At 46.8% G+C, this 14,709-nt stretch overlaps 1 protein-coding gene across 3 annotated transcripts in view; it reads left to right on the plus strand.

The window, feature by feature from the left end:
• Positions 1 to 14,709, plus strand: part of Pknox1 (PBX/knotted 1 homeobox 1) — a 39,815-nt gene that overhangs the window by 6,783 nt on the left and 18,323 nt on the right. For 2 of the 3 annotated variants that reach the window (XM_040732191.1, XM_040732193.1), the window contains exons 2-3: positions 8,615 to 8,854; positions 10,482 to 10,589. In XM_040732191.1, the coding sequence (XP_040588125.1) occupies positions 10,539 to 10,589 (51 nt within the window). In that variant the 5' untranslated portion in view covers positions 8,615 to 8,854; positions 10,482 to 10,538. The remainder of the gene's footprint in view (positions 1 to 8,614; positions 8,855 to 10,481; positions 10,590 to 14,709) is intronic. The other variant, XM_040732192.1, reaches the window with a different exon arrangement.

Here is a 14,709-nt window from a genome sequence, read left to right on the forward strand (position 1 = left end):
GCCACTACATGTCACTGAAAGGATTAATTATTAATGTTAAACTTCGTATGTATTATCCTTACTGAGATTGGTTATAGCAACTAAACTAACAAGCGACTGCATACATGTGCATAGCCACACACACACACACACACACACACACACACACACACACACACACACTCAATGAAGACAAACAGATCTGGGGGGGGGCATTCCTTGTGACTCCCAGCAACTCAGTGACCAAGAAGTTACTAAAAGTGAGAATGTCAGGCAGGACATGAGCCAGATCACTGTGTCAGAATGTCACATGCTTCAACATCAGACATGTCTCTGGGCATTGCCAGATGTCACCTGGGTGCCAACATTGTCTTTCTTCAGTTGAGAACTGCTGATACAGAGGATTTAAGCAATATGACAAATGAACCAATAAGCATGGACAAAAATTTGTGCCTAATAAACAAAATGTAGGTTTGTCTTTGTCACATAAACTCTTAACAAAATTAGCAGTGTGTTAGGATAAAAAGAAAACATCAGGTTTCAGAAAAGTAAATCCTAACCAGGTGTAGTGCACCACACTTGTAATACCAGCATTTAAGAGATAGATCAGGAGAATTGTTGTGAGTTCAAGGCTAGCCTGGACTGCATATTGAAAACTTGTTGAATAAAACAGACCTCTCAGCTAGAAGGCAGAGGCAGGTGGATCTCTGTGAGTTTGAGGCCAGCCTGGTCCACAGAGCGAGTTCTAGGACAGCTAGGACTATTATACAGAGAAACCCTGTCTTGAAAGAAAAAAAGAAAAAAACTGACCCCTCTCCTAAAATAGGTCAGAGAGGCCAGATTTGGTAATGTCTGCCTGTCATTCCAGCTCCAGGGAGTGGATGCTGCATCAGGGGTTCAAGGTTTTCTTCAGCTACGAGACTCATTCTCAAAAGCAAGTAACTTGAACAAGTACTTCCATGAATGAGCATCTGAGACTATAGCAACACAGCCTGGTTTGAACTTTGAAAGGGAACCCAAAGACCCTATATGGAAACTTTAATCCCAGCTCTTGGGAGGCAGAGGCAGGCGGATCTCTTTCTTCAGTATATTTCTTGGAATAAAGAGGAGATTCCAAAACTATCCCAGTGAGATGGAACACATCTTTAATGTTAGCACTCAACAGGCAAGGGCAAGAGGATCTCTTGTGAGTTTGAGACCTAGACACATAGTTGAGTCCCAGGCCAGTTAGGGTTACACAGTTAGACTCAGTCTCAAAAAACAAAACTGTTTTGTGCTTCTGAACAAATGAATGACTACAGCTATTTCCTGACTTACAAATGAATAACTGTGTTACACATCCTTGCCTCCAAAATAAAACAGGGATTTTACTCAGGAGTAACCAAATCCACAAGTATATGTGCTAGGAAATAAGAAAGTCAGCAGATTAAGCTTTCAGCTTAAGATGCAAGAAAAGTAAAATTAACCCAAAGAGAGACAAATCTCATCTTGTGCTTGATAAATTTGATTAATAAATTAGAGGAAAATAGTTTTAAAAGTTATGAAGATAGATTGAAGGTGACAAATAAGAACACATCACATTGGGGCTGGGGAGATGTCCCAGAGGTTAAGGGCACTGGCTGCTCTTCCAGAGGACCTGAGTTCAGTTCTGAGCACCCACAGCTGTAACTTGAGTTCTGTGAACTAGTGAACCCCATTGGCTTCTGAAGGCATCAGGCATACACATGGTGGCTTCTGAAGGCATCAGGCACACACATGGTGCACAGATGTGCATGCGGGCGAAGCACATGTGTAATAAAAAGGAGCACCATGTGTACTTGATGGTAATGCCTTTGAGGAGCTGTGGGGCGTGTGTGCAGAAGGCAGAGTCTGAGCTAACCTGGGTAGAGCATCTTGAATGAGCTGCAGGCACAGGTGAGTGAGTTCTATGGAATTTTAATTGAACAGGTAATTCCTATGTCATACAGACTTAGGAATCACTAAATAACTGACCTCTGGTTTGTACCCAGCATTGTGATAGTGTCTGGGGATGTGTGGATGAACAGAAACAGTAAAAGTTTGTGCCTGGAAGGAAATGAGCTCATCAGTGACTCATCAAAAGTAGTGTTCTATTACAACTGTGGTAAGGACTGGAAGGGAGGCACACTTTGCTCAGAGCAGCTGGTCCAGAGGTCAGGGGTGACTCATGCAGTGAGATGCCAGCTGTGTAGAGGAGACTGGGAGTGAAGCCATTCTAGACAGGGTTTCTCTGTGTAACCCTGTGTCCTGGAACTCTGTAGACCAGGCTGGCTTCACCCTCACAGAGATCCACTTGCCTTTGCCTCATAAGTGATGGGATTAAAGGCGTGTGCCACCACTGCCTGGTGTTTCTAGTCTTTTCTACAGTTATGTTCTTGTCTGTAATTTGTAATTCTTTTTTTTTTTTTTTTTTTTTTTTTTGAGACAGGGTTTCTCTGTGGCTTTGGAGGCTGTTCTGGAACTCACTCTGTAGACCAGGCTGGTCTCAAACTCACAGAGATCCATCTGCCTTTGCCTCCCGAGTGTGGGACTAAAGGTGTGTGCCACCACTGCCCAGCCTTGTCTGTAATTCTTTTTTTTTTTTTTCCCCTTGGTTTTTTGAGACAGGGTTTCTCTGTACTGTTTTGAAGGCTGTCCTGGAACTCACTTTATAGACCAGGCTGGCCTCCAACTCACATCCGCCTGCCTCTGCCTCCCGAGTGCTGGGATTAAAGGTGTGCTCCACCAACGCCTGGGTTGTCTGTAATTCTAAATGAGCTCCTTTTGTGTCTAAGCTGTTTTTTCTAAATCTTTCTCATTGCTTTTTGGTCACTATTTTTACTGTAAATTTGTCTAAAAGTACCCATCAATAAGTACATCACAGACTGGGAGTTTCTTCGACAAAGTTAATTAGGCCATCTGCTTTCAATTCAGCTCTACACAATTCATCATAGACAAGATGTAGGCAAGTTCTTTGCCAGAATGTACACAAATGGCCTCTAGTCCCACTCTCAATGGAATTCTCATTTCCATTAGACACCTTGAAAGCACACAATATTTACTTTCCACATTCCTGTCAGCCTTCTGGCCTTTCAGGCTCCCTCTGAGACCCTGCCTGAAGCAGTCAAGGGTTTCTAACCCTCATCTTCAAGCTTTTCCAAATTCTTCCCACAAACAGGTTACCCAAGATCAGGCTTATGAACCACACGGTGAGGTAGTCCCATTAAACTGCACCGGCTTCTTGGCGTCAGTTCTCTGTGTCAGGATTTTCATCACTGCAGAAGCGAACCCACCATACACACGTAACAAGAGGAAGGATGTATTTTGACTCACAGACTCAGAGGTTTCAGTCTATCATTGACTACCCATTGCCTTTAGGCCAATGGCAACACAAGCATGGTCGGCCTTGGCAAAGGATACCTGCTCATCTCATGGCAACCAGTAAGCAGAGAGGCAGGAAAGGATCAGGCCAGCTAAACCATTTAAAGGCATGCCAGTAGGCACTTCTCCAACAAGGCCCTACTCCTCCAACAAGGCCCCACCTTTTTATAGCCCATTCACTGTGAAGTCAGTACACTAGTCATTGATGAACTTAGTGCTCCATCACCCAGCCAAGGATCAAACACATGGTCTTTTAGAGAAGGAAACTTCATGTCCAAACCTCTCCCAGATTTCCCACGTTTCTCCACTCAAACACCTTCTAAACTGTCTAGCTGATTCAGCTTAAAAAACACCATGGTGCATCATATGAGTTGATGAAACTTATCAGGCACTAGAGTTGATCAAGTTACAGAATACTTTCCTGGTTTCCATGTGAAGTCTATATTATTGCATAGCAGAAGAAACTGAAGGACCTTGTAGCTGGATAGAGTGACCTCAGGGAGCTGCTTAACCATGGATACGTTTCCTAGACCACGACCTTTACCCATTTCAAAAGTAGCAGGTTATTCCTGGTATAAACCTAGTAACCCTTAGTGGCATAAAACAACTGTTTGGTCATACGCATGCTTTGTGCAGGCTAGAGTTGGAAAGTCGTAAGGAAACAACCTACATGTCCATGATGTTTGGGTTCTCAGCTTGGGGGCTAGGGTGGCTTGATGACAAAGAGATGAGTCTTTTAGGTACATCATTTGTTCCTCCTCCGCCTTTGTGGTGATATATTATTTATGATTTATTAAAGTTTGCCTGAGGATTCAGAAAACCAAGTCAGCTACAAGCCATAGAAGCCAGGCACACACTTTCATCCCAGCAGTCAGAAGCTTGGAGGTGGAGGTACACACCTTTAATCCTAGAACTCAGGAGTAAGAGATAGACGGATCTCGGTGAGTCCAAGGCCACGCAGATCTACACAATAGAGAATCAGTCTAAAAGAGAGTTATAACACACCTTTAATCCCAGCATTAGGGAAGTGTGTCAGGCATTTTTTCTCTAGCCACAGTGAAGATAGGAGCATTCATTCTCTATAAAATCAAGGGGGTCATCCTTCTAGCCTAAGATGAGTTCTTCGGAGCTGGAGAGATAGCAGCTTAGAGCACTGGCTGCTTTTCTAGAGGTCATGAGTTCAATTCCCAACAACCCCATGGTGGCTCACAGCCATGTGTAAGGGGATCTGGTGCCCTCTTCTGGTGTGCAGGTGTACATGTAGACAGAACACTGCATACATAATAAATAAATCTTACAAAAAAGAGAGAAAGAGGAAAACAAAGGATCCTGTGCTCTCTGGGTGGTTGGCTAGGTATTTAAATACCCCTGCCTCCCTAAGTCACTCACAAGTCTATTACAACAGTTGTTATAAAGTGATTTCTGTGTGGTAGACTTAGTTTACTGATCCATCCCTGCACTTGGGACACCTCCCCCATAGTAAAAATGCAGAGTGAATGAAGGGTGCAGTGAAGGGCATGCAGGCTGCACCCTCTGCCTGTGCCACTCCCTCCCTGCTGCAAACTCATTCATTCACACTGCTTTTGGGTTTAGTTTGGTTTTGATTCTGGGGACTGAATCCTGGGACTCAAGCATGCAAAACTTGTAAGCATGCTCACAGACTTGTAAGCCTGTGTTCTACCACTAAGCTAAACCACCAGACCCTTGTGTTCTGGTGGGAGCTTCACCCCAGCCCCTGGCTGTGACCAGCCTGATCTGACAGGGTTCTTGCTAAGGGCAGGCCAGGGTCACCGACACCTCCTGGGGATGGTGGGTTTAATGAGATGTTATGTGTTTAGGTATCAGAGGCCAGCAGTTCAGGGTTTCTTGTTAAAGGCAGGAGTGTAGAGACAGCTGTAGTATAGAGTAAGAGCCCTGCTTAAGAAGGCAAGCCAGAGGAGTCAGAGTTAGGACGAGTGGCCCACAGCCTCTCACTTCAATTCCATCCAGTCTAGGGCAGCTCCTGCAAACTTGTGTAGTCCCCCTAAGCTTTTGAGCTCAAGTTCTAGGCTCATCTTAGGGTCCTGATAAGTGCTCATTGCTGTGGGTACTGTGTCCCTTTCAGTGAATGGAACAAATATATGTGGGTCTTCCTAGGACATGTATATAAAACACATGGGTATCTACTTCTGTATTTCTCTGTAGTAAAATGGTATGTTCACACCAACATTTCCATTTCCATTTCCCCAGCACTAAAGAGTTCCTTGAGCCCACCTCTGTTCTCTGTCACTGGGAAGCCCGGCTCTCAGTATCTCTTGCCATACTGGAACCTCCCTGCTCTAAAATAACAAAAACAAACAAAAAAGCCTCCAGCATATTCAGCCTTCACCTACATTAGCACAAAGATAGATGCTTGAGTCTGCCAGTCCCTTGGTTGCTCCAGGGAGCTCTCTGTAGATGCTCCTGCAGGGCCTGTCAGTCAGGCATGCTTTGTGACCAAGAGTTTATGGAAGTGACCATCCTGTTCTTGGAAGAGTTAAGAGTGATTGCAGAGCTGAACTGTGGCTTGACAGAGTCATTCAACTGGCTTAGGATGCCTGTCACTACTGTTTTGCAACTGAACATCCCTCTGTCCCTAGACTAGTAGGAAAGGACATAATGTGTGTAAGTACGCATGCATGGGTTCAGATAGGAGAGAGGTCTCTTGGTCACTCTGATCGCCCATATCCTGATTCCCCAGCGTGACGTGATAAAAGGCAGATGCCTCGGGAAAGGTGCTACAAGGTTATGAGACTGGAGTGTGTGTAGGTACTGAACCCTGGCCCAGTCTCCTCACTGAGGGAGAGACTGCGTGAGACTCAGTGATGTGTCACTGAGTGCCATCAGAGGCACACGTGCTGTGCTCTGGGACTGTGGGCAGGTTTGCTTTGGGAGATTCCACAGTTCTGGAACATGGGCATGGAGACACTAAATCTCTGGGTTGTTACAGTGATCCTGGCTTCCCAGATGTATTAGTTGGCCATTCTCTTTTGATTTGCCTAGGAAGCTACCTCAGGGGGAAAACTGTCTCCCAGCAGACTGGCACCTTTGTTGTGTATCCCTTTTCCTCCAGGTGTGTGCATGGGAGGTGTTCTCTGAGAGCTGTCTGGAGCAGTACAGGACCAGCCATTGAGTCTGGGACACAGTCACTTCTAACTTCTAGACTGCCCTGGTTTTGATGTAGAACTGTGGACATACTGTTGGATTCTAGATTTGGTACCCTGGAAGATACGCCTCAGTGGCATTCACAGCAGAGTTCCTCTCCTCTCAGCATGGCCAGAGAAGGAAGGAGGTTATCAATGTAAGGGAGGTCAATGACTCCTTAGTTTAGCTATTGTTTGAATGCAAATTGTTTAAAACACTTTTCTAAGAGGCTGGGTGTGGTGGTGAAAACCCTTAATCCCAGTATTCCGAGGCAAAGTCAAGCAGATCTCTGAATTCTAAGCCAGTCTGGTCTACATGAATTCCAGACAGCCAGGCTATGTAGAGAGACCCTGTCTCTAGCTACATGGTGCACATAAACTTATACAGGCACACATACATACACTAAAACAATTAAATTAACCTTTGAAAAACACTTTTATATCTTAAGCATCTCAGACCTTTAGAGACTTATACCTCCAGTTTACTGATGTTTGAAGATCGTCATTTCCCAGGCTCTCTGTGGGGCTTCTTGTTCCCTAGGCAAGACCCAGGAGGAAGGCGGGATGGGTGATGAGTACTCACAGCTAGCTATGCATAGAGAAGGGGAGAGAGGGTGGTGGCAGGGCTTCTAGTGAGGGGTAGGACCTGTGGTGGGAGGGAGTGGCTGCAGGCGAAGGGAGACAAGGTGGTTGGCTTGAGGACACGGAAATGATCTTGGTGGTAGGGAAGTGTGATGGAGGTGGCTTGGCTAGAGACAACCTTACGAAGGGAGTCACATGACCACATTCGCATTTTAGAAGCCTGGAGAACGGCTTGCAACAAGCCGGATCTGGACTCTGGCAGCCACGTGGAGATGGAAGTCTGAGGGAGCTGGGCTGGGCTGGCTCAGAGTGGAAGGGCAGGGAGAAGCCAAACTGAAGAGAAGTCAGGATTTGGAGGAGAGCCAGTCTTTAATCACCGCAAAGGCCATTGGGAGATGCTCTGCAACAAATTGTAGGTGTGTGGGTCTCTGTCCACAGTGGGGTCTTGGGTGAGGTGGAGCACCCAGATTTAGCAGACTTAACAGGGTTTTAAAGATTTTAACTCAAAGTCCAGGCATGGTGTGTGGGGCATGGCTTTAATCCCTGCAGTTGGGAGCCAGAGGCAGCCTGGTCTACAGAGTGAATTCTAGGATAGCCAGGGCTACAAAGTGAGACCCTGCCTCCAAAAAAAGAAAAGCGAGGAAAAAAGTATTTAACTTAGTTTTCTCCATGCACTCTAAGGAGTGTACTGTGCCAGTACCATCAGTCACGCCTGATGGTGGAGTTTGGGGCCATGGTTCTTGTTTTGCCCCACCCCCCACCCGCCCCCACAGGCCTTCTGTTGACCAGCTGCTGACTCAGTCCTCTCTTCCTGATCCTGATGAAGTCCTTAACATGGTTGGTACTCCCCACCATGGCTCCCTGTTATGTAGTGTAAGCAGCTCTCCCTGCGTGCCTGCTGTGCCCTGATGAGGACCAAGTGATTCCAGCCAGGCTCCTCTGCTCAGTGTCTGAGAAGGATGTGAGCCGCGTCTGCAGCCTGAGACGGTCTGTTTCTCATGTCGCGCTGTGTCCTCTTTCCCTCTCCCTCCAGACCATCTCCTAGCACAGTGTCTTCTGTCTTCCTTTTGGTTCCCTCCAGTCTCTTGGCATTACATGGTGCATTTTTGTGTAAGTTCACCAGGCCTGCTGTGCCAAATTACCACAAACTGGGTATACTAATGTGTAAGGACCTGTATTTAACCCCTACCACCCCCTAGAAATGGGTTTTCTCATGGCTCTGGAAATTCATGATCAAGGTGTAGACAGGGCTACACTCACTCTGAGGGCTCTAGGGGGTCTGTCCTTGCCTCTGCCAGCTTCTGGTGACCCTGCTTAAGCTTCCTGGGCTTAAGGGTGCATTCCTGCAGAGTGTGCCTCCATCTTCCCATGGTGAGCCTCTGTGTGTGTCTCAGAGCTTCCCCTCTCTTGCACAATCAGTTTTGCTCCATCTCAAGTCCAGAGGCATTTCATCTCAAGACCCTTAGTGTCATTCCATCTGTAAGACCCTATTTCTAAATCTGGTCCTTGTTCAGGTGCTGGGCTAGAGTGGGGCATGTCTTGTGGAGGACTCAGCTCATCTGTCTCCATGCGTACCCACTGTGCCCTGATGAGGACCAAGTGATTCCAGCCAGGCTCCTCTGCTCAGTGTCCGAGAAGGTATCTGAGACGCGTCTGCATCCTGAGACGTCCTGCCTTGTTTCGCTCCCACGCCATGGAGCTGTTCTTAGCTGTTTGCTCATCTCGGGACCTGCGGCTCTGTTCCAGCTGCTCAGGTGGGAAGCTTGGACCCATCCCTGCTCCCTTAGTCCACCTGCAGGTCCCTGGCTCACTTGACTCTTGTGCCCATAGCTCCCCACCTTGGCTCCTGTGCCCCTGGGCCATGCAGTCTGGTCTGTGTGTGTGGTCAGAGCATGAGTTCCCCACTGCTCCTACCTGCTGTGGGTTTCTCTACACTGACTTGTTGTCCTCACTGTGGCCACAAACTCAACTGATCAGACGCATCCCTACCATCCCTACCATCTTCTCCACTCTGTTCAGCCATCTTGTCTGTTGGCTTCCTTCTGTACAAGGGTGGCAGGTGGCCTAGTACTACCTCACTGGTCAGACCTCTCCTCGAAGGTGCTTTACTTACCCCTAGTCATCTTCTATCCCAACCATATACCTTATCACTCCTGACATTGACTTGCCAGTGTTTGTCAGTAGTTTGAGTCTATACCCCATTTGTCCCCATAGCATCTAGTGAACATTCATATTAGCTCCTTCTCCATGTGCTAGCTCCTGGGCCTGTGGAAAGCTCTGGTACCTGACATAGCCTCAGAATGATGATGCTGAGGTGAGTCTAGCTCACCTTTTGGTCAGCTCTGTGGCCTTGGTCCCGTTATTCTGACTTTTAAGATATAAAGTGGGCATCGTCTGAGAATCCCCAGGGACTATCATGTGATCAGACGGTGGCCCATTTATTGCTGCCACTACACTGTTGGTGTGGGATAGGCACCCTTTTGAGCTTTGTCAGGACATGCTGCTCATTCCTGCCTTTGGCTTGCCTGCTCCAGCTGTGTGTGCTTCTGTTTTGTACAGTCTAGAGTGTAATTGTACTTCCCTTGGTGGCCAGCCCTTAGTTGGTTCCGCTAGTGCAGAACAAGTGATGTACCTGCCCTTGCTCTTGGAGTGACTATCTAGGCAAGCTCCTGCATGCCGGTCTGGGCCAGCTGGGGCTGATCATGCTGCTGCAACATCCCCCTCCATTCCCCATGCTTATCGATTCCTGCTCATCATTCCAGCTCAGCAACATTATTTTGAGGGTTTCTGTGAACGACCATTGCTTACTTATTTGTGCTGCACACACATACGTCAGAGTGCCATCTGCACATTATTTTCCTTTTGCACTGGCTGTTTCTTTCTTTTCTCCCCAGTCTCCAGGTTATTGAACCTTTCTCAGATGACCCTTTCCTGGGGAGGTCTGTCTGCCCACGCATCCTGGGGACCACCCCCACACCCCCTTTTCTCCTCATGCTCCTATCCTGTTGTATCCTTGGCGTCTCTCCTGCTAGTCTCCTACTCTGCCCACCACTGTCATGTAGTCAAGGAAGGCCGGGCCTCTCTAGGCTAACACGTGTGCTCCGGGTGTCCCACGCACTACCCGTGTCCTGTATGTGGCAGTACGTACTGGCTCCTTGTTAGGAGATAGAATGAGGTTGACTGACTGTGTAGCAGGTTGGGGCCCAGCACGGTAAGCTGAGTGACTGCTGAGTGAGTGTGGTGCTGCCAAAGGGGATTTGGCTTCGAGTCCCTCTCTGTATAAAAATATGCAGCTTTTAGAAATTACATGATGCTGTGGGATCAAAGACAAGAAATGCCAAGGAAGTGTTAACCGGCGTTCTTCTGCTTTTATTTTCCTAGACACCATCCGATTCTGACTCAAGATGATCTGATATCTGAAGTGAACTGTCATCAACCATGATGGCTACACAGACGTTAAGTATAGACAGCTATCAAGATGGACAGCAAGTAAGGGCTTTGACTTTGGTTCTGCATCCTGATCACTGCCAAGCGACCCAACTCTAAATGGGGACGGCGCTCTCTGTGACTGTTCAGTTTCCATGAGCCCACACACACGTCCTCCTTTAAATGTATTAGGCATACATCACATATCAGAGATCAGAGCTATTAATGGCTCATGCTAGCACCTAAGTGACACCTCCTCCTGCCCAGCCACCAAACCAGTTTTAGAGTATTGTATTGTGCACGGATGCATGGGTACTGAGGCAGAGGCAGGGGAAATCTCAGGGTTCGGGACCAGTCTGCTCTGCAGAGTTCCAGGACAGCCAAGGCTACACAGAGAAACAAAAAACCAAAACTGGATACTTGCCTAGCGTTTGTGAAGCATTTGGGTTAATCTCTAGCACAGGGAAGAAAAAGGGGAAAGAAAAGTTGGATGTGTGTTTGTCTGCTACACCACTGGTGGTTGAGCTCAGGGGTCACGCTTGACAAGCACCTCACTGTTGCTCCCCTTAAGCTGGGTGTTCTAGAGGTTTTGAGGCAGAGTCTTTGTTCATAATCTAGACTGGCCTTGAACTCACAATCCAACTGCCTTGGTGTCCTAAGTGCTGGGACACAAGTGTACATCATTGCCTCGCTCTGATTTTTTGTTTTTTAATGTTTGTTTGCTGTTGTATACAGATGACGACAGGGTCTTATGCTATAAGCCAGTCTATCCTTGAACTTGTGACAGAGCTGCCTCAGCCTCCTGAGTATGAGATTACCAGTAGGGAATCCTGGGTCTGGAGAGAGGGCACAGCATTAAGATGGAATGAATACTTCACTGGGCAGTGGTGGCGCACGCCTTTAATCCCAGCACTCGGGAGGCAGAGGCAGGCGGGTCTCTGTGAGTTCGAGGCCGGGCTGGACGGACAGCCTCCAAAACAATACAGAGAAGCCCTGTCTCGTAAAAACCGAAAAAAAAAAAAAAAAAAAAAAAAGGATTGTATACTTCACTTACAGAGCATCTGAGTTCAGTTTCCAGAACCCCTGGCAGCTTACAACTGCCTGTAACTCTAGTTCCAGCGTCTCCAGTGTTCTCTTTTGGACCTCAAGGGCACCTGTACTCATGCATGTATATACCTTCCCACCAGCACATATACATGTAATTTTAAAAATATAAGTAAACCAAAATAAAATGATGGGAGTCCTGCAGTTTTATCTCTCCGGTGGTGAGCATTGGGTGGCACTGTCCCAGTAATGCCCTTAGTTGAGTTTCACTCTAGACTGGTCTACCTTGTGTGCTTGGGCGGTTGTGTTATGGTGAGGGTACTTCTGATTGTTCTCTCACAGAGACTGTCTGTCTAGTGTCCTTACAGGTGTGACAAGTGCACCCACAGCAGCTGAAGAGAAGCTCAGCTGAGGCGCTGGCCCCCCTAAACCTGGGGTCCCTGCTGAGTGCTCCCCGGGTGCTCTTAGCTCTTCCTGTGAACCACCTGCCTCTTTCCCCTAGCCTGGGGAGGTGGGGGTGGGAGAGTCAAGGTGGCTGGGAGCTAAAGCGAGCTCTGTCTCCTTTCCTTGATGACCAGTTTTGTCTGGTTGCAGCCATTTGTTTTGGCTGTTTTGAATCTGCCTTAGGCTTTTTTCTTTTTTCTTTTTTCATCCCTTCTGCTCCCCCTTCCCCTGCCCCGCCCCTCTCTCCCTTTCTTCCTCCTCTTGCTCTTCCTTCCTCACTTCCTTTGTTTTGTCCTGAGACAGGGTCTCTTGTAGCATACCCAGGCTAGCCTCAGACCTTCCTTTAACTCCTGATCGTCCTGCCTCCCTCCTGAGGACTGAGATTATAGGGATGCCACCACAGCCAGCTCTGAGTGGTCCTTCTTTTTTTCTGAAAATGCAAATCTAATAATACAATCCCCCCGCCCTGACGTGGCTCCTGTAGGTGTCAGGCAAGGTCCAATCGGCCCTAGCTCTGTGCTGGCATGCCCCATGGACTCTCAGGCCACCTGGCGTCACATGACTCACTTGGGCTCTGCCTGTGTTGTCCCACTTGCTCATTCCTGCTTGTCCTGTGGTCTCTGTCACACTCGCCTTCTGCCTGCCTCCTGTGTGACCCCACTCCACAAGGAGCAGTGCCAGCCTCCTGTAGAAGGCCGGGCCTGATGCTCTTTCAGGGACATTCCGTGGCCCCTGTGTGGACAGTCACATCCTGAGGTAGAACACTTGGGTTCCTCCTCCAGAGTCATTTAAAAGAAGACTCAAATAGTCTTGTAATACCTTTTTATACATGCAATCAGATAACCTTTAAGAGGATTGTGTTTGGTTAGGCTTTCATTGCTTAGTTTAGTTAGTTAGTTTGTCTGAGACAGATTTAAATTATATATTCCTGGTTTGCCTGGAGCTCACTACGTAGACCAGGCCAGCCTTGAACTCACAGTGATTTACCTGCCTCTGTGGTGGGGGATGTTCTTCTGCATACATGTTTCTCTTATTGGTTGATAAATAAAACTGTTTGGTCAATAGAGGCAGGGAGATAGGTGGGACTAAGAGATGAGGAGAATTCTGGAAAAGGTGGGCAGAGACAGACTGTGAAGAGATGCCATGTAGCCATGAAAGGAGTAACAGGTCCGGGCATTTTCCAGTAAGCCAAGACCATGTGGAAACACATAGATTAATAGAAATATTAAGACAGAGCTAGCCAATAAGAAGCCCTAGCCATCAGCCAACATGTTTTATAATTAATATAGCATCTGTGTGTTCATTTGAGGCTGAAGGGCAGCAGGACCTGGTGGGACAAGAAACTCCAGCTACTCCTCTGTCCCCTAAGTGCTGGTATTAAAGATGTGAGCCATCATGCCTGGCTAGTTGCTTTATTATTATTTTTTTTGAGGATAGAGATGAACTAATTTTATTACTGTGTATTAATTTTACAAAACAATGTGTTTTGCTATGACACTGTCATATGAATACCCTGACCATACTTACCATCCATTGTGCCCCAGCCTGTTGGCCAACAGACTGCTTAAAACTTCCATGTCTATTGTTTAAAGTCTATTCCACTTGCTTCTTCCTTTGAAATATGTTCTTCCCTTCTCATGGTTCCCTTCCCGGTGTCATTATTCCACACACACATGTATGTGTGTAAGTTTTATCTAGGTTTCCTGTGTGAGAGAAAATTAGAGTTATTTGTCTAAGTCTCATTTATTTGACTCCGCATAGTGATTTCAGGTTACATCCATTTTCTTGTAAATGTCATAACTTCATTTATCTTTAGGAGTGAGTAAAAATCTACTGAGTATGTATAGCACCTTTTCTTTTATTGTAGTTTAAAATTTAATATGTGTCTACTGTATTTATGCTTTACTATTTTTTAAAGAAAAATTTTTATAATGCCGAACGGTGGTGCACACCTTTAATCTTAGCACTCAGGAGTCAGAGGCAGCAGATCTCTGTGGGGGTAGGGGTCGGGCCATACTTGGCTGGTGCTCCCACAGGATGAGCTGAGGCAGGGTGGCTCAGTTTGAAGCTACAACAGTAAGTTTCAAGGGAGGCGTAATCAGCATTTTATTAAGTACCCAAACAGATTTTACCTGAGTGACAGATACAGAACTGGTTTAATACAGTGGAAATATTACAACCCTAGTAAACACTCTTGCTCTTTACTTTCTAAATAAAGTGACCTTTGTGAAAAACCATGTGGGGGTCAGAGAGATGGCTCACCAGTTAGGAACTCATGCTGTTCTTGCAGAGGGCTGGAGTTTGTTCCCACAACCTACATTATATGGTTTATAACCACCTATAACTCCAACTCCAGGGGATCTGATGCCCTCTTTTGGCCTCCATGGGCATATGCACACACACACACACACACACACACACACACACACACACACACACACTATTAAAAAATCTTACAGAAACATTATATGCATGTGAGTGTGTGCTGAGGATCAAATCTAGGTAGGATGTTGCACAGGAGCTATACTCCCAACCATGTTCTTGCATAATGGTGTAAGGCAACTGAGGGAGAACTTGAGCCCTGCCACAAAGATGTAGTGTTGCACTCGAGTTGTTTGTGCAACACAGACTTTCTGTTCACTCTCCTACTGAGTTAACTGATCGGGAGCTGTGCAGTTTCTGTCAATGAGTCATA

The sequence above is a fragment of the Mesocricetus auratus genome, unplaced genomic scaffold, assembly GCF_017639785.1.
Source record: "Mesocricetus auratus isolate SY011 unplaced genomic scaffold, BCM_Maur_2.0 Super-Scaffold_100027, whole genome shotgun sequence".
Taxonomy (NCBI): domain Eukaryota; kingdom Metazoa; phylum Chordata; class Mammalia; order Rodentia; family Cricetidae; genus Mesocricetus; species Mesocricetus auratus.